The 22,329-nt window shown below is 35.8% G+C and overlaps 1 protein-coding gene across 1 annotated transcript in view; it reads right to left on the minus strand.

Annotated features, from left to right (window-relative positions):
* Positions 1-1,384: 1,384 nt before the first annotated feature.
* LOC134754441 (cell adhesion molecule Dscam2-like) overlaps positions 1,385-22,329 on the minus strand; it is a 60,721-nt gene continuing 39,776 nt past the window's right edge. Inside the window, exons 19-32 of the mRNA XM_063690774.1 lie at positions 17,323-17,457; positions 15,041-15,193; positions 14,286-14,415; positions 14,031-14,215; positions 13,729-13,908; positions 13,413-13,610; positions 12,918-13,118; positions 12,667-12,827; positions 12,319-12,511; positions 10,634-10,748; positions 9,837-9,991; positions 9,135-9,248; positions 2,887-2,964; positions 1,385-2,016 (exon numbers count right to left, since the gene is read on the minus strand). Of these exons, the coding sequence (XP_063546844.1) occupies positions 1,988-2,016; positions 2,887-2,964; positions 9,135-9,248; positions 9,837-9,991; positions 10,634-10,748; positions 12,319-12,511; positions 12,667-12,827; positions 12,918-13,118; positions 13,413-13,610; positions 13,729-13,908; positions 14,031-14,215; positions 14,286-14,415; positions 15,041-15,193; positions 17,323-17,457 (2,027 nt within the window). The 3' untranslated portion in view covers positions 1,385-1,987. The remainder of the gene's footprint in view (positions 2,017-2,886; positions 2,965-9,134; positions 9,249-9,836; positions 9,992-10,633; positions 10,749-12,318; positions 12,512-12,666; positions 12,828-12,917; positions 13,119-13,412; positions 13,611-13,728; positions 13,909-14,030; positions 14,216-14,285; positions 14,416-15,040; positions 15,194-17,322; positions 17,458-22,329) is intronic.

Genomic DNA, 22,329 nt, shown 5'->3' on the forward strand with positions numbered 1-22,329 from the left:
AAAACAAAAGGCAAAGTATATATAAAACCGCCCGGACATGTGATGCGTAGACCCGAAAATCACGTTGTGAAGAAGTGCCTATTCATGGCTGCAGCAAAGGGAGGAAGGGGCAGGCCAGTAACTACCTGGTTGACGAATGTCCGGAGAGACATGAAGTAGTTGGGCCTGTCGAGTGACGACGCTTATCAGCGAACAAAGTGGCCCCTCAAAATTAGGAAAGCCGACCCCGCGTAACGGGATAAGGCGAGGACAAAGAAGAAGATTATAGTTCGATTGTTTTGGTTGTGCATAAGTACCATTATAGATCAAGAGAATCACGAGTATTCCAAACCAACCGAGGCCGAACATGAGTGGTTTTATAAAATTTCATTAAACCTACACGTGGGCAACAAAAAGGTAGGCTAAATAAATAAAATACTTATAATTGATACTTGGAACATTTTAATATTATTTCACGTACTTACATTACAAGTCAGTAACAAAACTGCTATTAAAATTACCCGTTCAGAAATACGTAATCAGAAATACACAAAATCATTTTTCTAAAGACAGCTATTATTAATATAATCCACATTTATCGCTGTTGAACTTTATGTTAAAATCATACAATACGGCTGATTTCATGAAATTTTATAATTGGCAGTTTTAATCATAGTTATGTAGGTAAATGGACAATTTCGCGGAAAAATTTGGGTACTTTTTCATACTTGAAACACAGGAAATAGGAATAGGTACAGATTCTGGTAAAGAAATAAACTGTCCTCAATCTTCTTTACAATATCGTAAACGCACAGCATTCGTGTACACGGTTTTAATATCGATCGTATTCCGCCTCCTTTTGAACTTTCTCCCAGTCTTTTTATATCGCAAAAGTATTTTTAGAGGTATTTTATACCCATTGTGTACCCCATTACCGGAGTGTTATCGATTGAATTATTTGCTAGTGCTAGTGTAGAATTTTTCAGCACAAACTTGTATTTTGTTTTACGGTGGTTCCTATGCAACACTAACTGCTCATCTCATCAAAAAACCATTCCATCTTACCCCAACGTTACCTTAAATCAACAAAAAAAATACAGAGACAGACGGCCTGATTCGAATCTATACTTACGTCAAAAATTTGCTAAAGATGTCATACGGTATCTTTAGCAAATTTGTGACGTATCTTGAAGTTCAAATCAGGTCGAGAGCCACAGATTATTTGCTGGAAATCAGGAACGAAACTTAACATTTCGTTCGCATTTTGAACCGTAAACTCGTCTAGAATAAACACAGAAAGAATACCTGGGACTCAATCCGCGACAGGTACAAGTCTAGTCTTACAATAGCTTTTACTGTCCTTAAGTGTAAGTTGCCACAGCTGCACACTTGATCAAAAGCTTGCAACGATCCTGAAATGGGTCCCAGGACTTTGATTATGTAAGTATTTACAGTACAACAATTTGACACAAACGCCTTGGTTTTACCTATCTTATGCTAATTGAAACATCAGTCTTTCAATAAAGATAATTTAAGTAAATATAAACGTCTATATTTTTATAATGGTTGAGATCAACACTATAAATTACTTCTAAACATTAAGTGTTACATTGTCGTGACTGTCGTTTCATTTTTCATTAAAGTATTGGCACATCGTGATCTAGGTACAGTCAGCATTGATTTTGAAGTGGTTTTTCAATTTGTCTAAATGTCTTGGATATCACACAGATACAAAACACTGTCTGTCTGTCTGACAGAGGTACCTATCATGCAAAATTTTGCTATTTAAAGACGTGTATTAGGTATTATTTAGGTCATATAGGGACAGCAAACAAGGGAATTAAGGTTGCGCCCATGATTTCTATGTAAAAGCATCATGTTGATATGTCAGTTTGATTGTTCTAATATTACGTATTTATGTAATACTTAGTACATTTACATTTTTATTGACAGAGCGTTCCTTTGGAAAAGTAGATGATTTTTTGCATATAATTTAATGCTTCAGTTGTTATCTGTGATGCGGTGTGCGGCAGTGTCCTGAAAATAAGGCAAAAAAAGTATTATGAGAAACCATAATGTTATAATATCTCTGTGTATGTCATATTGTTATATATGTGTTTGATTTAAGTATCAGACCGATAATTATAATAGTGAAAATTTAAAAAACAGCAATTTCTGTTCTTACGTCACGTCAAAAAAAATTTGCTGTCTTAATGCCAATATTTCGTGTTAGCAAGGTAGCTCATTAAATTTTACGAGGCAGTCTGGCAGCGCCAACGCCAGCTTCTAGCACTAATGACCGCTAATTGACCTGTTACCCAATTTGGCTCCAACGAGACAGTTGCACAACGTGAGTATACCGAGCGTAATTAATGATAAGGTGAGGTAATAGGCAACACCTATAGGGACTCATTTGACTCGATGAAGGGCAAAAGGCGACTTGGATTAGAGGCGAAGTTTGTCAGATTGCGCAATTACATATGGTGCCTTTGCGTGTCATAAGTAAGTAAGTAAGTAAGTATAGTTATTTGTTATACAAGGGTGCAAAGTTGTATTTTACCCGCGAGTGTGGAATTGAAACACGGGCAAGCGAAAGGATTCTATAGTTGAACCACGAGCGAAATTTATTTATTGTAAACTGTGTAGGTACATAAAGATGTTTATTATATCAAATGGTATCAACAGTTGCTCTTTAGTAGTAAAACTTAGTTAAATATAATTCAATATTCTTATTATTGTATAAATTAAAGTTGCAGCTTTATAATTGGAAGGTAAAATACATGGCGCCAAGTTCTAATCCACATGAAACATTTGCATAATTTGAAGTAGTTTAATGTAATTTTTAATGTAAGGTGCAAATTGATCATGAATTTGGTGGTTAATTAGACGGGTTAAAGTGAATCTTACTTCGCGGAATCGCTGACATAGTAGCTTTCGAAGTGCTGTCACTGTCGTCCGACTCAGAGCGAGCCTGGAAGCTGGTCTCTGTTGACAAAAATAGGATTTGTTACGTCATCTAACATTTTTCAGTTAAGTCATCTAATGTGGATTTTTAAGGTGATAACGCTTCCGATCACGATAGGCTTTGAACAAAATAGGGATTTAACAAAAAATATGTGAATTTTAAAAGATACTTAATAGTCTCAATACTCGTAACGACAGATTTTAGCGACAAATTATTGTTCTAGAGCCTACTTACATGGACAGACAACCTACAGTCCAAACCATTCAAGGTAGGGCTTTTAAATTTGAAACATACCTATCTCGTATTTTTTAAAATGTTGTTGAGCTAAGAAAAAACCCTAAAAAGGTTATAATGGGGTTCATCTATACAGGCAAAAGGCTTTCATTCTATTTTGCAATTAATTATTTAAATTCGGTCGCGGAAATTAAAGTGACCCGTTGACCGATTTGATTTTGAAGCCAAATAAAGTTTTTAGCCACTTATCCCTAATAAACGACATTGGTGACCTAAAGTGGGCAGCCAAAGCTATCTAACAAAAAGGTTAATGGTGCCAACAAAACGATCAATCAATTAACGAGCCCTAGGGATCCCAGGGATCTACGAGACAGATTCATTAAGCCAACCTCCTCTACGAAAAACTTACTTAAATGGAAGAAACAGTCATTAATTTTATCTTTTAATTAATCAAGATTAATAGACAATGAAATTTAAGAGGCTTTGGGAAAATTTATATTAATGTTTAACATTTGTAATTGGCTTTTTGAAGTAATAAAATCATGTAGTTTTTAATGTAATGAATATGGTTTTTAAATATATTTAAGTTCATGAAATATTTTCATACAGAGCGTTATAACCAAAGTTTAAAGGTAAGTCAATAATTTTGTTTTAATTTTACAAAATGTTTTCAATTTCTACCCAGAGCCTTTCTAAGAGTTGAGAGTAAATTTGTGTAAGTAATACTAAAGTGATCATGGAATATACTCCGAAATAGGAAAAAAATGGCTGTCCAAAATAAAATATGGACATCTAACTAATCAGCCAAAATACATGAAAGAGCAACAGTGTTTGCTTTGACATTGTTTACAAATTATTTTATTCACTTTTACACAATTCAGGTAACAATATAAGTCAGTTATTATAATATCAAAGCATGCATTCAATATTTCTCATAATTAAGCATCCTATTGTGCAGTGTTGGCCGAACGTTAATTGCAATTAACCATTAACAAGTACAAATTGAACCGTAAACCGTAACGGACGGTTACAGTGTACGGTTCAATTTGTACTGGTTAATTGCATTAACGTTTCGGCCAACACTGCTATTTAATTGTGTATATAGTGTACACAAGAGAAAAAAAAAACAGTGATCGCCCTCAACTTCTTCAAAGCACATCAATCACATCACATCATATATTATCTAACAATAGCTGCATTAGTATGGATAGGACAGAACGCAAATCAAAGTGATTGGCAGCCTCCGTCTGGCAGTTGCCACCCGCATCCCGATTGGTCGAGCCAGCAACTATAACAATGGACTCCCAAATGCAGCGTTGTGTTGTAACAAATTTTGTGCAGATTGTATGAAAATTGAAGGGACAGTTGGAACTAAGAAAAGCATTCGAATAATAGCAATTTGACTCGCATTCGCATTGGAGACACATTATTTAGTAAGTAAATAAATAATAATAAATAAATAAATATCAGGGGATATCTTACACAGATCAACCTAGTCCCAAACTAATCAAAGCTACGGCTGCTAGGCGACGATATACATACTTACATAGATAAATACATACTTATATACATAGAAAATATCCATGACTCAGGAAGAAATATGTGTTCATCACACTAATAAATGCCCTTACCGGGATTCGAACCCAGTCTCAAAAGTGACATTTATTCCACCAAAACACGTCACTTTTGACACTGACAGGTCGGTATCGTATCGCTGTTACTTCTTAGAAGCATTGTTCGAATCGGGCCGTCAGCCTCGACTACTGTTACTAGCTCTTCTTGAAATATTAGACCAACCGAATTTATCCCCGACATCCAAAATGAAGATGTCTTAATTGAATTTCAGACTTCGCGCCTGGTAATTAAATTCTGAGCTCCTGTGTAAGTAGATTATTATAATATTTCGGGTTGATGAATAAAAGTTTGACGTTGTTGTCCCTGAATCTGTTGACAATGCAAAAGTTTCGGGGGTACCAGAATTAGAGTTTTTGATGACGGTAAATTAATGTAATTGCCGACATTCAAGAATTAAGTAATCACAATCCACAGGCACAATATTTCATAATGATAATTAGTTTTTTTTATAAATATGAATTTTACTACGATCATGCAAGACATCATCTATCTATCTATATATCCTATAAAACAAAGTCCCGCGCCATGTCTGTCTGTATGTATGTATGTTCGAGATAAACCAAAACTACTGAACGGATTTTCATGGGGGTTTCACCTATCAATAGAGTGATTCTTACGGAAGCTTTAGGTGTATAATTTGTTAAGGGTAATCCGTGCGAAGCCGGGCCGGGTCACTAGTTTTAATAAATAATATCACTGAATGTAAAAACAAAGACTCAAGTCAACTTGAAATAATAAAGAGAACCTAATATTCAATGTGCCGCGTACAGCGAGTTGATTAGCGAAGACCTTTAATTTCCTGTTACAGTAAATTGTTTCGTATACCTAAGCGACATTAATATCCTCTTCTAACTATATATATAAATATAAAATATTTGCCAATGCCAGTAAAGCTGAAAATTAAAGTTATGAACACATGTATAATTCCATGTTTAATATATGCAAGTCAAACGTGGAAATTCACCAAAAAAACCCAGAATTTAATAATTACATGCCAAAGAGGTATGGAACGTAGCATGTTAAACTTGAAAAAAATTCAAAAGATACGACCCACGAAGATAAGAACCGCGCTTAAAACTATAGATGCTCTCAACCAAGCTCAAAAGTTGAAATGGCGATGGGCCGGACATGTGGCACGACTTAAAGACCGCAGATGGACGAAAATCGTCACCCTATGGAAAGGCCCTCAAGGCAAGCGACGCAGTGGAAGGCCACACTCACGCTGGGACGAGGACATCATTAAAATAGCTGGACCAAACTGGCATCAAACCGCACTTGACCGATCAAAATGATTCACCTGAGAGGGGTTCCTGTTATATACAAATTATTTAGTAAATATTGGTAAATATTTATAAGCAACTAACAACCAAAAACTAGTATTTAAGCAAAAAAAAAAAAAAAAAAATTTTTTACTAACCATCATAAAGCAAGAAATCGTTAATAATGTATCTGTAATAATTTAGCGGGAAATAAAAGGCTTTTTATTTTATTTATAAGCGACATTAATATCCTCTTCTAACTATATAAATATAATATATTTTATAAATAGACCATATTGTTCTTTCGTCGAATACTTAGCTAATGTATTAAACTAACTTGACATTTTTCTATCCTTGTTTAAATTGTATACTGTAATTTTTGTTCTGTTTGTTTGTTTTATTTGTGTTATTTTATTCAGTTTTATTCTTTGTCTATCTATTGTTGTGATTTATTTATTATAAGTGAATTGAACTGTATTTGCATACATGCAACTGTGCTTACTTATAGCAAATAAATATTTGATTGATTGATTGAACTCTTACCCTACCACGTAGAAATAATAGCCGTAAGGGCCTGTTTACACATTGATTAGGTAGTATTAAGTGCGAAATCATTCAGTTCATACATTTTTAACTTGCGTTTAGTGGCACATGTTCCTACTCGCACTTAACACTAATCAGTATGTAAACAGACCTTAACAGACAATAATAAATTTGGAATTTATTGCGCGAAAATACGGCAATTCAATGAGTTTTCCAATGGCTCTTACGGCTGTTATGCGTAGTGGGAATTTAGACCAAGTTTAGCATACTTTTAAAACAATCTGCACGTTACAATTATATTTAAATTATTTTTTAATTTATTCGCACTCGTATAAGTAATATTCGTGTGAATAATTAATGCAAATAAATTCGTATTTACTAAAAAAATGCTGCTCCTTTTTATACAGTTGGCAGCAACATGCTCAAATGAGGCCATTTCGTGGTACTTTATTTTTTCTACGTTTTTTTATATGTAAATTGTCTCGTTTGTGTTTACGAATAAAAATATTTTCTATTATATTTCTTTTTATCTATTAGTTAAAACTGAGCAGTGTTGCGAAATCTAAATAAGATTCGAATGAACATTTCGACATCTGAAGTTACAGCCACGATCAATTCCGTCCCAGTTACTGCGAGCATTGCTCACTCTGCCGACAGGACAGTCCTGACTGGGCTCTGTGGGATTATTCTAGCAAAAATTGTTTAAAACAGGTAAAGGTCCTTGGTATTATACGCGCCACTAATGAGCGCACGTAGGCTGTTATTCTACTATTTGTTTCAATATTTGTAATGAACCTTGTGTGCTATTTCCACTTTTCGTCAGGAGGCGGCCACTGTCGTCAGTTAGGTACTATGATCATTGCTCACTGCCAGCGAGATAGTACTGACATAGGTATCCCTGCGGAAATATTTTAACTTCAACTGTAACCGAACATTGTTCAGATTTTTTTGTATTTGCTGTACAGTTAAATAATAGGTGTATGCAATGATAAATCGTTTTTATTCGTGAAATTTTATTCTTTATCGGTTTCGTGTCATAGGGTATACCGGTTAATAAGTTCTTTACTTACCAATTTAAATCACTAGCAGAATAAGCATGTTTAAAAGCAACAGAGACATTCAGTGAGATTTATCTCGGCCTGTTTCCTCTCCGAGTTGGCACAGATCTGAACCGGACTTTATGTTAATTAAATGAATTTTTTAAGCAAAATTAAATCTTCTTTCTGCAATTAGAGTTGGACTTCTGAACAGTTTTAATTACTTAAGAATATTTGCCAGTCGGTTTATTTTAGGGAATTTATCTTTACAGAAAATATTATACATTTGAACCTAATAAGCTTTCGCTTGTTTACGAGTAACTATGTTTTTCTACTCCAGCACTTTTAGATTAAATGACTGCCAGTGAGATCGAAATCAACTTCACAAGAAGTGCGGCGCGGCGGGCCCCGGCGCAATGTTCACAATCCTAACAGCAGTGTTCTTAGGAATTTTAATACAATATTATGCAACTGTTTTATATTTTAATCTGACATCTGGGCGAAGATCTACATACAATTATTACTTTGATTTTATTTATAATTTTAGGTGTTTGCCGCTGTTTAAAAGAAAATATTGTGTGCAACGGTACATAATTTGGTCTTAAAATTTTCGGGCCTGTCTCAACAAACCTCAACTTCGTTTCGTTATGTAACATCGGCCCTTGAATTTTAAGAACCCTTATTATGTACCGGTTGCACAAAATACTATTAAGTGATTCCGAGAAGTAGTAGTAGTAAATCATTTTATTGTAAGTACAAAAAAAATTATTGTCTATTCAGATATTTTTGAACACCTTGGCCGCTCCGATATAGTGATGGCGACTGTACCTGTACCTAATAAGTAATAACTAATAGGGATGTTGACATGAATCGCGAATATATAAAATGTTATGTTTTTACCATAGCAGGGAATATAGAATGCTGAAAATCATATTTTATAAGTGTAAATATGCGTAATAAATTACGAGTAATAAAAGAAAATTAAAAGTATTCAAAATAATGCCCAGCATCACGTGACTGCAAACGCAAATCGGAGCGCGACGTCACGGTGTGAGAAACACGCACAGACAAGTTGTCAAACCTGGTGGTCCTCTGGCACTGACAGCAGTTTGTTTATGACATCGTTACGTCATCAAGATCACGTGATAGCTTGGAGCATTTTTGCGCGAAATTTAAACACTAAACTAATTAAAGTCGATTTTTTATTAAAAATTTATGTATAAAATAAAATTTAAAATTTAAAAAATTAAAAATTGTTTATTTCAGACATAGTATATACACCCTCAGCATACTGTTCCTGCTGCCGCGCACCCGCCTTAGCGTCGAGACAATTATTTTCCGCCTAATAGCAAAAAAGTCATCCGCCCGCCAAAAAAATTTTTTTTACATTAATTACGTCTCTATCTTAAAATGAAAACAGTTCTAAAAAATTGTCAACATCCCTTTTGACATTTCAAGGCATTTTAAAATTACACATTTTACCTGTGTCAAATCGTGGTCGCCCAGGCAGCCGGCTTGGCAAGTCTTGATTTTCCACATGATCAAAGGTGCGGAAACCCAGGGCAAATTCGGCGTAGGGACTTATTTCGAACATTTCTGCTTGAAAAGAGAAGAAATCTTTATTACTTATTAAGAACAGTGTTTTTAAAGTTTTGCTCTTATAACCTGCCTAAAGCAGCGAGGTTTATGTTTTGCCACGACATAGCGCGACTGGCTTCGGCTAAGGCGAAAACCATAAGTGGGAACGAAAGGTCCGATCGCTGTTTCTCGCTTTGGTTGTCGCCTTAGCCGAAGCCAGTGGCGCAAATGTCGTGGCCAAGACGTTAGACTAGCAAGAACTTGCATGCAATATTCGTTACATTGCGGTATCTGACCAAACTGGAATGCAGTTTACCTTAAGTAGTCGGCAATGTAGCGTAAATTGCATGCATGTTTTGCTAGTCTAAGCCTCGCTGATATTTATCAGTATAGAATCTGAAATTTTATGGAGGTTAGTTGAAATAAGAATACGAAAATTCATTCATACAAACATAAGCACACAGACTGCATAAATCATAACCCTCTCTTATAATTCGTTTCTAAGAAAATAGTATAATTACAATCAAAAACAAGTTTCTAAATTTCTGTAAATAATTTAATTCGCCATTGTTATGTAAATATTGTACTAATTTAACAAATTCTTACCATTCTTACTGGTTTTCCTGTTATGAACGGGCGACGTGTATATCCGCGGCGTGTGCGCATACCGCTCCTTGTGCTCCGACTGTGACGTCATACTCTCGTTGCGGGACTTCACGTCCTCAGCTATAGAGTGACGGTATTGGGACGAGAAGTTTTGTCTATAAAGAAAACAAGTTTGAGAAATAATATCTTAGAAACAATATGAATGCGAAAGCTGCAGGTGGAATCTTGATAAAATAATAGATGGGCCCAAGTGTCCCATAAATACAGGATTGTAACAAAAATAGTGAGGATCCGTTTTTGTTACACCTTGTATACTGGTTATCACTTATCAGCCAGAACGTTCCTTCTTAGATTTTCGCACTTGGGTAGATCCCAAGAGAATACTTATTTTATAACTTAGGAAATAATACAAGTGTTATTTACGGTTTATATTTAATCGAATAATTTTACATTAATCGACATACCAATCCTCAAAACCGGACAAGTGCGAGTCGGACTCGCCCACCGAGGGTTCCGTACTTTTTAGTATTTGTTGTTGTAGCGGCAACAGAAATACATCATCTGTGAAAATTTCAACTGCCTAGCTATCACGGTTCATGATATACCGCCTGGTGACAGTCAGACGGACAGACAGACAGACAGACGGACAAACGGACAGTGGAGTTGTAGTAATAGGGTCCCGTTTTTACCCTTTGGGTACGGAACCCTAAATGTAGACTGATAGATATGCAGTTGAATAACGTAAATGAACAAATGAGAATTAAAACTCTTAAAATAAACAATTTGAAATTCCTTGCCTTCTCTTGAAGAGGATGCAAATAAAGGCAAAAACGCAGACGATAAGGAGAATGGAGCTGCATATGATGACAAGCATGTTTAGATCAAACATGTCTGACGGGGGCCCAATTTCTTCTGCAAAAAGAATAAAAGATTACCAACGTGATCTCAACGTTTATCTTTGCGATTAAATTGTACCCACACCTACAGAAAATGAACCAGTTTTTTACAACTGATCAAATATGTTCCAGCTTAGTAAAATGTAGGTACTTAGGTATTACTCCTTATGATATTCTAACCATTAGGGCCATGAAACGCACGCTCCTAGCTTACGTCACGTGGCTGATTATTATTTCTAAAATGACCATAGATAAATATAAGGAGATTTAGCCTTAATTTTATTTTAGTGATATTACTGGTCAATCTACGAGATGTCTACAGTTAATTTACATGTACCTATGTATAGTCAGCAGCAACATCATTAGTTGTTAAGAGGTGAGATGACTTTAAGTCCCACAATGCTCGCTTGCCTCGAGTTTAGTTATAAATGAGAATTATTTCAAACCCTTAAGTTAGCAACCGCCGACCCGCATTTTTAATTAGACATCTAGAACGGTTACGTGGTTGTTATGACATTTGTTGTTGAAGTGGCTTGTTGAACAAAACTTTTAATTTAGGTTTGGAATGTCTATTGTTAATGTTAACATAAATATATTTAGAAAAAATTGGCGTATCAAACTACCTTAGCGTTTGATTTATAGACATTCCATATCACTATGTAAGTACACTCATAATATATGTCAGCAGCCAAGGCGTTCACAAATATCTGAATACGCACTCTAATGCCTTGACAATAGAGGCGTTATCATCTCCAATATATCTGATGGCGACTTATTGAGTACAATGGAATACACGACACAAACATACCCAAGTATGTTTTACCTATGTAACATTATAGCTATACTGAGACTGCTAAAATAATAATGCTTCCCGTAATCGGGGAAAAATAGCTCTATTTATTTAAAAATGTAGCAAGCATCGTTATACAGGCGCGCAAGGTCTTAGCTTAGTTAAAGCCCTTAACTAAGTTTTGAACAGAGTAAATAGGATATCGGGGCGCAGGGGATGACGCACCTCGGGACATTAAAGATAATATCTTCACAGAAACCGTCAGGCATCTGAGATTATACTCATTTCATTTTGGATAGCTTATGAGTTTCAAGCAACTTTGAAACTTCAATTTATATGTTACCGTGTGTTTACGGTAGCATATATGTATGTACCATCAGCCGTAAAAGTGCATGGTGACTATTAATGAACTCATATATATACGAGACTGCTAGATGATATTTGTGAAAAGTCTGCGCTTGTCAGATTTCTAATTAAAGTTAAAGCGAAATTATTGGCAAATTCAACTTTGCGAGATAGAATAGGTACTTACCTACCTCGAATGTTTGTGTTCAAAGATTTTGGGGTTGATTTAGGATTCGCAAATATTCAGTAGTTAGGGGCTGTTTGTAGTGTTTGTACGAACTTTAGGGCATATTTAAGAGTTTACATAATCGAGATCCTTCTTCCATAGTTTAGGTAAACGTTGTATTTATTTGTTAGTATATTTGTACACGTGTCAAGAAAGTAAAATATATTGTTAAGTGTATATTGTATACTAATGCTTCAAAAATGTTATCCATCACAACCTACTAACCTCCATCGACATTCTTCGTGGCAAATGTGTAAACGGTGGATGCAACTCCAGCATCATTTGTAGCAGTCACTTTCAGTTGATACCAATTTGCAGAAGAGAGAGGGCCAATTGCAAAAGACGTCGGCATTGCGCGAAGGGGAGGAGCTTGGTACAGGCCTTCGTAGAAACTCCAGCCCATGTTCATATCGACAGGCTGTGAAACATATACTGGATTTTTACTACCCATACAGGTCATAGGCATAGGCATTTTAAAAGTTGTAATATATTTTGCTAAAAGAGAACATAAAAGACTATCTGAGAACAACAACATATAATAATTTAAGATATTGGGTGATATGATAAACTTACAGCTTTATTCTCCGCTCTGTGCCATAGGTTGGAGCCCAGAGGCCGATATTCAACGTCCCATTTTGTGACGTCACAGCCGCCATCATCCCAGCCGCTGAGTTGGATGTAGATGTGAGACGCGTTGCTCCATAACCAGTCGGTGGAAGGAGGGGGGACTGGCGCTATTGAAACACATTTTTGATTAAAGCTTATTATTTACAAGCCAAGTGCAATATACATAGGTACACCTAATTTACATAACTGCAACTTACCTCCTCCTAAGGTCATAACATCGGCTAGAGCAGGAATAGACGTTCCGACGGAATCGGTGGCGGTGACCCTGACTGAATACTTAGTCCCACACTTAAGACCAATCAGAGTATGCTGTTGAACTCCTGGTAGTCGGGACTCTCTAGCCACCGGCCAAGCCTCTTGCCATGGGCCGTCACTTTCCCTCCATGTAAGGTTGTAAGCTGTAAGATGTATTTATTTATAATACTTATGATATTAATTGCATTAATAATTTAAATATTTATTAATGAAACATTCTAAAAACTTGTCGAACGTTTTCGACTTAAAACACGTGAGTGACCCGTTATTAATGTATTTAATATGTTCTAAAAACTTAATTAAGCAAAAAACATTATTTTTGAATTTGAAGAGTTGAAGTTAAATAATATTATGGCAAAGATAAAAAATCTATTCAGGAGAACCAACAATGCAACCAAACATTCAGTTTGTTTCATTAATTTAATAGTAATACTTACTGATACCATAAGCCAGTGACTCGTTGTTATAGACTCTTATTTCGTCCCACTGCACTACAACAGAATCCTTGTAAGGCGTGGCTCTTAAACTTGGGGGGTCAGGCAAGGGCAAAACTTTGACTTGATACACCACGGAGTCAGATCCGTAGAGGTTTTTGGCTAGGCATGTGTAGTTGCCGCTGAGAGCTTGGTCAATACCTAGTAAAAAAGATGTTACTTACAAAAATATTTCAAAACTGTCCTAATTCTATTATACCACATATTAGGATAAAAATTACCATTATAGGCGATTACTGATTAATGTAGATGCACTTACTTTTAATCAGCAAACTATCATCTCTATTTCTGGTGAACCTAGGATGATGTGTGATGATGTTTTGATTGTGGTACCAGACCGTCCTCGGCGGAGGAGCGCCAACACTCTTGCATTCCAAGAGGAGGGAGTTCCTGACTGCAACAGATACCTCTCCACCTAACGATGCCACGCCTGCGACTACTGTTAGGAGAAGAGAGGATTAGAGAACATTATTGGTTGTATTTTTCAAGCTTAACGTTAGTGGAAAATGTTGGTTTATTGCGCTATAAAAAAGACTTGTCAAACCAATTTAGTTGAATTACCTCTTTGAGAAGGGGTGTTGGTAACCCGCCTGCTCTCTGGACCTTCTCCGATAGAAGTACTGGCGGTAACCCAAACATCGTACTGTCTTCCTTCCGTTAGTCCTTTTAGCTCCATGGTCTGAGTTCTTTCGTAAGCATCAGTATTAGGCTGGGTGTCCACGCGGTATGATTGCGGGCCATCATTGCTGTAAATATCTCGACATTAGTATAGTTATTAGTACAACTATATTCAAGCCGTAAAATGTATGTTTTTACCTTGATGCAGGCTTGCAGTAAACGGTATAGTGAAGTAATCTCCCATTGGGTTGGTTTGGTTTTTTCCAACTGACTAGCAATGCGTTGGACGATTGTGATAAAAGTTTGATTTCAGCTGGTGCTTCGGGTACTGAAAATATGAGTTTTAGGTACTTAAAATTTTAGCCATTTATTTTATATAATATTTAATTTTGCTAACAAGTGAGCTCGGTTGGTTTTCTGAATAACCGAGATTTAGATAAAAAGCTTCTACGAAACAAAATATGAAATGAAATTCAAACTACCAAGTTGTACCTGGTTAGTTATTTATGTTAATATCGAATTAATTCATTAATATTATTTAGTGTAGTTTTAATTAAGTACATAGATATGTGTTGATGTTACTCTTCACATTCCCTTTCACTGGGATAAGGTTCTGTCGGAACTTACAGTTACAGAATTTGTGCTTTTTATTCAAGTTATGTTACATAATATTTTAATGTTGATAACATCAATCAAAGTTTTATAAATAGTTAAGAAGTTATTTAAGAAAATAGCCAAAAAAAAGACAATTTTGAAATGATTTGAATCACTTCCCTTTTAGTTACTTTTTAAATATGTATTCAAATGAAGTTTAAAGAAACAATGAGATACACTTATTGTAACTATATTAAATTACACAGTAGTCTCCAAGAATTACCCAGTCAATACTTTGAACAAAGCAAAACTTTGTCAAAGCAATCCCTAAGTTGCTCCCTAAGTCCAGTGTAACTTACCGTCCTGTAGTGTGGCACAAACAATAGGGAATGAGAACGGACCGAGGCCGTAGTTCGAGAAACCCGCTACTTTGATTGTGTAGTTGGTGAACTTGGAGAGGCCTTGGAGTCTAAGCTCCGTGACTAGAGTTGTTGCATTGTGCCACTGGCGACCTGCGAAATAAGAAAATAAGTATTCTAATATCACAATGTTCCGTGAATAAAATGAAAAACTTTCCTTTTCGGCCTTGGAGGATACAACCAACGGAGACGCCTTGTCTGTAACAATTACAGTGTTATTTGCTGTACAAAAAAGTCTGCCAATTTTCAACGTCAAATGTATACGTGACGTCAAAATAGCCATGTCAGATAAACGTCAATCCATTGTGTATGACCATTGGCCGACTATTTTCGACAGAGGGGAACGCCTGTTAATGGCTACTCCGTTTGGTTATATACTCTAAGTTTTCGACCATGGGAATAAATTTACTAAGCATCTCTAATTCTGTACCTAATCACTCTTTCGCATTATAATCAAGCAGGTATTCGGATGTAAAACTAGTACGTTTCAACGAGTACAATACATACCTATGTGTATCAAGTGTAATAGTAAATAATTCAAGGTATTTTTTCTACGTCCAACCATGTTCCGAGCGCTGAATTAAAATATAAAGGTAGAAAACTGTGATCTATTTAGCTAAAACCTGTATTTTATTCTTATCCCTTTTTGCAAATTCAAGGATGATCCCATAGGTGAAAGCTTTGAGTACGACCTACATAAAATAGACTGTAATATATGCGAGAAATATATCTGCAATAACATCTGATATGGAGCAACCGCTATCAAAAGCATCACACGAAGCCGAAAGCAAAGCTTTCAGCAAATGGTCATGCCGTATATTTTCAGCAATTTATCCAACGCATAGGTACTACGCATAGGTACTATTTAGGTAAAATAACTACTATTTCAAACCGGGGATCCGGCAGACCTCGTCGGCGATGGCGGGATAACTTGGACTCCTTTTTGAGTGACTGGCCAGATATAGCTCAAAACTGGGAGGACTGGAAGAAGAGGGGGGAGGCCTTTGCCCAGCAGTGGGACACAGCGGGCTCGTAATAATAACTACTATTTAGGTATACCAACTTATATAAATATATAATATAATTTAGGGTTAAAAATAGACCATTATTTTCTTTAGCCGTGCGGTTAGAAATCGATAGAAAGCTACTTAATTACATTAAAATGTGGTTTAGTTTTCGTGGGTATTTTACACAAACTCTTTATAAATGCCATTATTCAATGATACCTAAACATTCCCGGAAAATAATGCTACCAGTCCAGCGAAATACTCTTGACAAATCCTGCTTAATAATGTTTTCGGAGAAATGTTGTTTGACAGGATTACGTACTTCCACAAAGACTTTTTTTCTCGTAACTAACATTATTGGTAGGTACAATCAGCAGGAGAAGTTGCTAAGCGGGCGAGGTGTTCAAAATTACCTTGACACGCTCTTGTTCTCTTTACAATAAAGTCGCGTCAAGATAATTTTGAACACCTCGTCCGCTTAGCAACTTCTGCTGCTGACTGTACTACATTTTAATGCTATCCAGGCACGTGCCTATTGTTTCGAAAATCGGATCAAAGCCCAATACTGGCACCTTTTTTTTCATATTTCCGGATAGCGAGTAGATTTAATAGTATGTAACTGACAGGCCGATATCGTCCGGCGCGACGGACTGATAGTCAGTGGGCCCCTTTATACCTTGCGTATCAAGTCGACCTCATATCATGTCAACTATTAAGTAAATTTTTGTGTGTCACAAAGATGTTAAATAAACTCTCTCTCTCTCTCTCTCTCTCTCTCTCTCTCTCTCTCTCTCTCTCTCTCTCTCTCATCGCTTTATTACAACATTGTCTTAGGTTTTTGAAAAAAAAAACGAATTCGGAGTTACACTAGAGTCTTCTGTATATAACAGAAAACTAATGTATGGGTTAATTTCACAGAACTAGTAAGAATACATTTTAGGTCTGTGGTTAATTTAAACACATATTTTATAAAAAAAATATAGTAGAGTTTAATAGCACAAGAAACAAGAATCAAAAGTCAACAACAACGTCAATCATATCTGAATGTCATATGCCGTCGGCCAGGATTACAGTAAGAAGGTTTATACTACCAGACAGATATTAAACCTCTTAATCTTGGACGACTTCCATCAAGTCCCGAACAAAAGACTCATGTTTACAATATGGCAATGCCTTGTACAGGTCTATTAAGAATGAAATTGAATCATAACAAACCTTGCGCTGCATATAACACTGTATATCCGATGAGTGCTCCTGCCTGTTTGTGCGGTGGAATGGGCTGCCAGCTCACTCGCAGAGCCGATGATGTCATACCACTACATTCCACTGACGACGGCCCTTCTTCTGGAGCTGTAGGCAACCGAAATATGTGCTATTCTCAATCAAAGGGGTACTTATTGTCGGTTGTCAATCAGACGCTATTTCCATATGGCTTCAATTTGAAATCAACCTTATCGACAACCGAGAATGTGGTACTTTTTGATTGAAAACGTCACATATGTGGAAATAAGGATGGTATTTAATTATGAATAACTAAACACTAGTAAAACATAATAAAAACATTATACCTACGCATAAAAAAAAAATGTTCTAGGTTTTTGTCGCTAGGTGCCCAGAAAGCTGTTCGCATTGCCGCGCTGAATCACAATGCTAATCCGCTGGGCGAGATAGTGGCCAGCGGCTTCTGGTTATCTGAAGCCTCTATAAGGTGGGCTGTTTTATTATGTTAGTGTTTCGGAGCATAAATTGTAAAATCGTGTACAGTCAAGTGTAAAATTATGGGTGTAGACAACTTACTCAAAAATATGTCCCATATAGTTTTTAATTCGCTGACATAATAAGGACATATTTTTGAGTATGATTTGTGCACCCATATTTTTACACTTGACTGTACTTATAATATTAGCCACAGGCATTTTTTTGAAGAACACAAAAATGAAGAAAGAGGTATGTCTGACGGCAGGAGTATCTATCCGCTTAAGATAGGTATGTTCCTAGCAAGGAAGAGTAAATTAAATATCTGAAAAGTATTTTAACTTATGTTTTTCACTATGCATAATTTTTATATTTAAATAAATTCAGTCCGGTTAGTACTTCGGTGTGTGGTAAAACCGCAGCTTTAGAAAAGTTAAACCACATTTGGAACACGTAATCCTCTTTACAATATTCTATAATTACTATTGCTTTTTGCATATATTGATTGATAATCAAGTTTCCAAAACCTACTAACTTGTAATAATCGATTGTCTTCGTTATATGTATAAGATCATATTCTGAGGGCACAAGTAATTAATATGTACGCACTCAATATGTTACGAACCATGGCGATTTTAGTCGACTCTTTTATCCAGTAGGTTTAAAAAGCGATACGTTACTGAATTTCAGGTGATTGAAGAAAATCAACTTAAATAATAGTCCAATAGAACAGGTAAAATCGTTTAAATATTTAGGCAGCATAATTACTAGTGATTCCAGATGTACACAAGATATTACTACTAGAATAGCATGGCTAAAAAAGCTTTTAACACAAAGAAGTGCCTATTTAAAGCCCGGATATCAGACAATATACGCAAAAGGCTCATAGAAGTGTACATCTGGAGCATTGCACTGTACGGAAGCGAAACGTGGACAATGAGGCAACGTGATAGGAAGAGACTGGAGGCTTTTGAGATGTGGTGCTTGCGTCGAATGGCAAAGATCAGTTGGACTGAAAAAAAACCAACGAAGAGGTTTTACGTATAGTAGGAGAAAAGAGGACTTTGTTAAGAACTATAGATAATAGAAGAGGAAAGATGCTTGGGCACCTGATACGACACGACGAATTTATCAAAAACATCATAGAAGGGAAAGTTGAAGCAAAGAGGAAGGAGGGAAGACCAAGGAGAGCGTACATGCATCAAATAAAGGAAAAACTCAACGTCGTGTCGTATCAGGCTGTCAAAGAGAAGGCAGAGGACCGCGAAACATGGAAATTGTTCCACCGACAAGAGACTTACTCTTAAGTATATGATGATGATGAAGAAAATTAATTGATTAGGTATCTACACCGTTACAACTGTTACAAGAAATACAATTCCTGTTTCAAATTGTAAAACAGTAAAAATAAATCTGTCACCAATTTTTATTTACCAAAAAGCTGAATTATCAATATTAACAAACGAGGGGCAAACTGAAAGGTTTTTAGAATGGAGAAACTGTAGTAATTAGGCCGCCATTCTTTATTTGAATAAGTGCTTTTTAACTCTACTGCTGACGTGTCAAATTTTTAGCATATTTAGTATCACCCTGAAACGCACACGGATCATTCTCTTAAAGCCCTCTTTGTACGGCGATTTTGGATCCGCAGAGGCTTTGTAGGAAATTCATGAGATATTTATTGAGATTAACTTTTTTTTGCTCATAAATATTTATGAATTTTTTTACGTGTGTTATAGGAATACTGAGAAATATCAGAATCTGCTGATATGAAACTTTTTTATGTGTTTTTTTATCGCACAAATAATTATTCGTTAAATAATTACGAAATCGATAAAATTTTAAATTCAGTGTAATCAGCTGTAGAAGAACTAAGCTTCGTTACAAAAATAAAACTGAAGCCTAATATTGTAAGATGCAACTCTATCGTTGGCTCTCCCCACAATTAATGCCCATAATATGTGAGAGAAAATCAAATGTCCTAAATTTTTGTAAAAGTACCCTACAATTATAAAACTTGTGTTGCAAATTTAGCTAAGTGTAGAATTAACCGACTCCATAAAACCGAACTTCAGAAGAACGAAGAAATTAACATAGAGATTGGAAAGTTTGCAAGAAATAATAAAACAAAAGTCATTTCATTACACGAGTACAAAGTTCCTGACTAGGCCGTTAACTTAAATGATTTAAATGTCTAAACCAACAGCCTCGGAGGCATGTTTACTTTTTGTTTACAACAATAGCCTAGATTTATCGTACTTGAAACTTCTCAGAAATTTTCAACAAACTTAACGTGCTCACAACAAAAATAAAAGAGAATTTTAAATGATATCTCCAGCTTTTTCAACATTAATTATTCCCAGTTGCAGATTCTGGTAATTAAAACTTGAACAAAACTTTCCCTATAAAGAATGACTCACGTTAGACCGGGCCGTGTCCGGGCCGGAGCTTCCGGCGCTTCGTTTTCTATGGAAAGCATCACGTGATCACCTGTCATGTCATAGAAAAGTAAGCGCCGGAAGCTCCGGCCCGGACATGGCCCGGTCTAACGTGAGTCATCCCTAAGGGATGGTAAAAAATGTAAGATAATGAAGCCAATTTGATTTTAATATCAGTGTGTCACTGATATGATTTTGTAATATGTGTCCGCGGCCGGCAAAACGTCCCACTTTGTCGCTTGCCATAAAGACGCTTTGACATGATGTTCGTAAAAAGATACAAGCTAATCTCGTCCTTAAGCTCGCCGTCGTTCGTCGTCTCGATAAGCGATAAAGTGGGACCTTTGACTAGACTTCGACACATACTCGTATTGTGCATCGTTCATTCTTTAAGTCGTGTTATATGAAAGGTGAACACGTTTTATTAGAAAAAATATATGTGTATTTTTTAAATAAATAAGTTGTATTAAAAAAAACAATCTATTTTACCCTTATATTGGCATTGTAATACCCGTGATACACGTAACACTAAAAAATCTAGCCGGTCCACTTTATTACCTAACAAAATAGTTCCGCTATAAAGATGTCGAGTTACCATCCTATGTTATAGTGAAAAATAATGAACATAGGTTTTATTGTAAGTTAATTAGTAATAATCAACATGGCGCCGCGGAAACAATAGATATCGTTTCGTACTGTAAGTTTTGCATTCATTTCTTAGATTAGTATATATTTTTGCATTATTTTGCATTTTGATGTCTCTTAGTGCAAATATTTTCATAGTGGTCGTATTTAAAAACATTTAATACACAGAATCTTTACATGAAACTGTTATGTATCATATTTGATACATTGTCAAGAACTTCAGAAAAGTACATGTCAAAGGAGTTGTATTACATTTAATACTTTGCCAAGTTGTCGTCAAAATATGTTAACATTTTTTTTGTGGTGTGTGGGGTGGATCTTAACATATTTCAAGTATGTCGTATTAATTATCGATATAATTATGATATTTAATTGTATATTCGCAAACGCTGTAGCCTTATTGCTACGCCGTAGACCGTAGAGCGGAACATTATATTTATGGCAAAAAATGCCATCTGTTTAAAAAAAAAATTACTCTTAATTTGTTATTTGCTTTTCCTATTTTACACAACTATTTATTGACGTGTTTTTTTGAATCTGTACGGAATAAAAAAATCTACCATGTAGTCAGGTATTCGTAGATATAATTTATTTTTACGGGTGTAATAGTCATCTGGATTTTTTTCTCTCTAGTATGCTCAATAGGTGACGAAAAACTAATTTTTAGGGTTCCGTACCCAAAGGGTAAAAACGGGACCCTATTACTAAGACTCCGCTGTCCGTCTGTCCGACCGTCTCCGTCTGTCCGTCTGTCTGTCTGTCACCAGGCTGTATCTCATGAACCGTGATAGCTAGACAGTTGAAATTTTCACAGATGATGTATTTCTGTTGCCGCTATAACAATAAATACTAAAAAGTACGGAACCCTCGGTGCGTGAGTCCGACTCGCACTTGGCCGGTTTTTTATTTTATTTTAAGGTATTTTCAGTCTTGCCCTTGTTAGGACAATTCATCTGTCGCCTCTCTGATTCGATCTGATGATTCTTAAGCTTATTTAAAAAAAGGTTCCGTTAGGTAAATAGACAAATATAACTTGCGGGTACAGAATAATTTTTTTAATGCCTGTATGACTTACAACACAGGTAAAACAATACATTGTATTGGCTGTCTAAAGATAGATAAAACATAATATTTATTTTACCGAATCCGGCTCCAAAAAACGGGCAAGGTGAGAAGCAATTACTTATAAAAACAATAAGAAACTTTTGGGCGGTAATTTTAATGGCGACAATAAAGCTTTACCTACGAGGGGAGTTCACGGCTCTTTGTTAATTCACCCATAACAATTGTTGCGTATTCCAATTGTTACATATTACGACTGTTACAAAGTTTCATGAATACCTTCGAATTTCAGATTAAAGCGGGTCTGCCATAAAACATAACCTCAATGTTATGGGTGACCGTTCAAATGCTTTTGGTAACGTGATATTGTTTCACTAACGCT

The sequence above is a fragment of the Cydia strobilella genome, chromosome 2, assembly GCF_947568885.1.
Source record: "Cydia strobilella chromosome 2, ilCydStro3.1, whole genome shotgun sequence".
In the NCBI taxonomy this organism is placed as follows: Eukaryota; Metazoa; Arthropoda; class Insecta; order Lepidoptera; family Tortricidae; genus Cydia; species Cydia strobilella.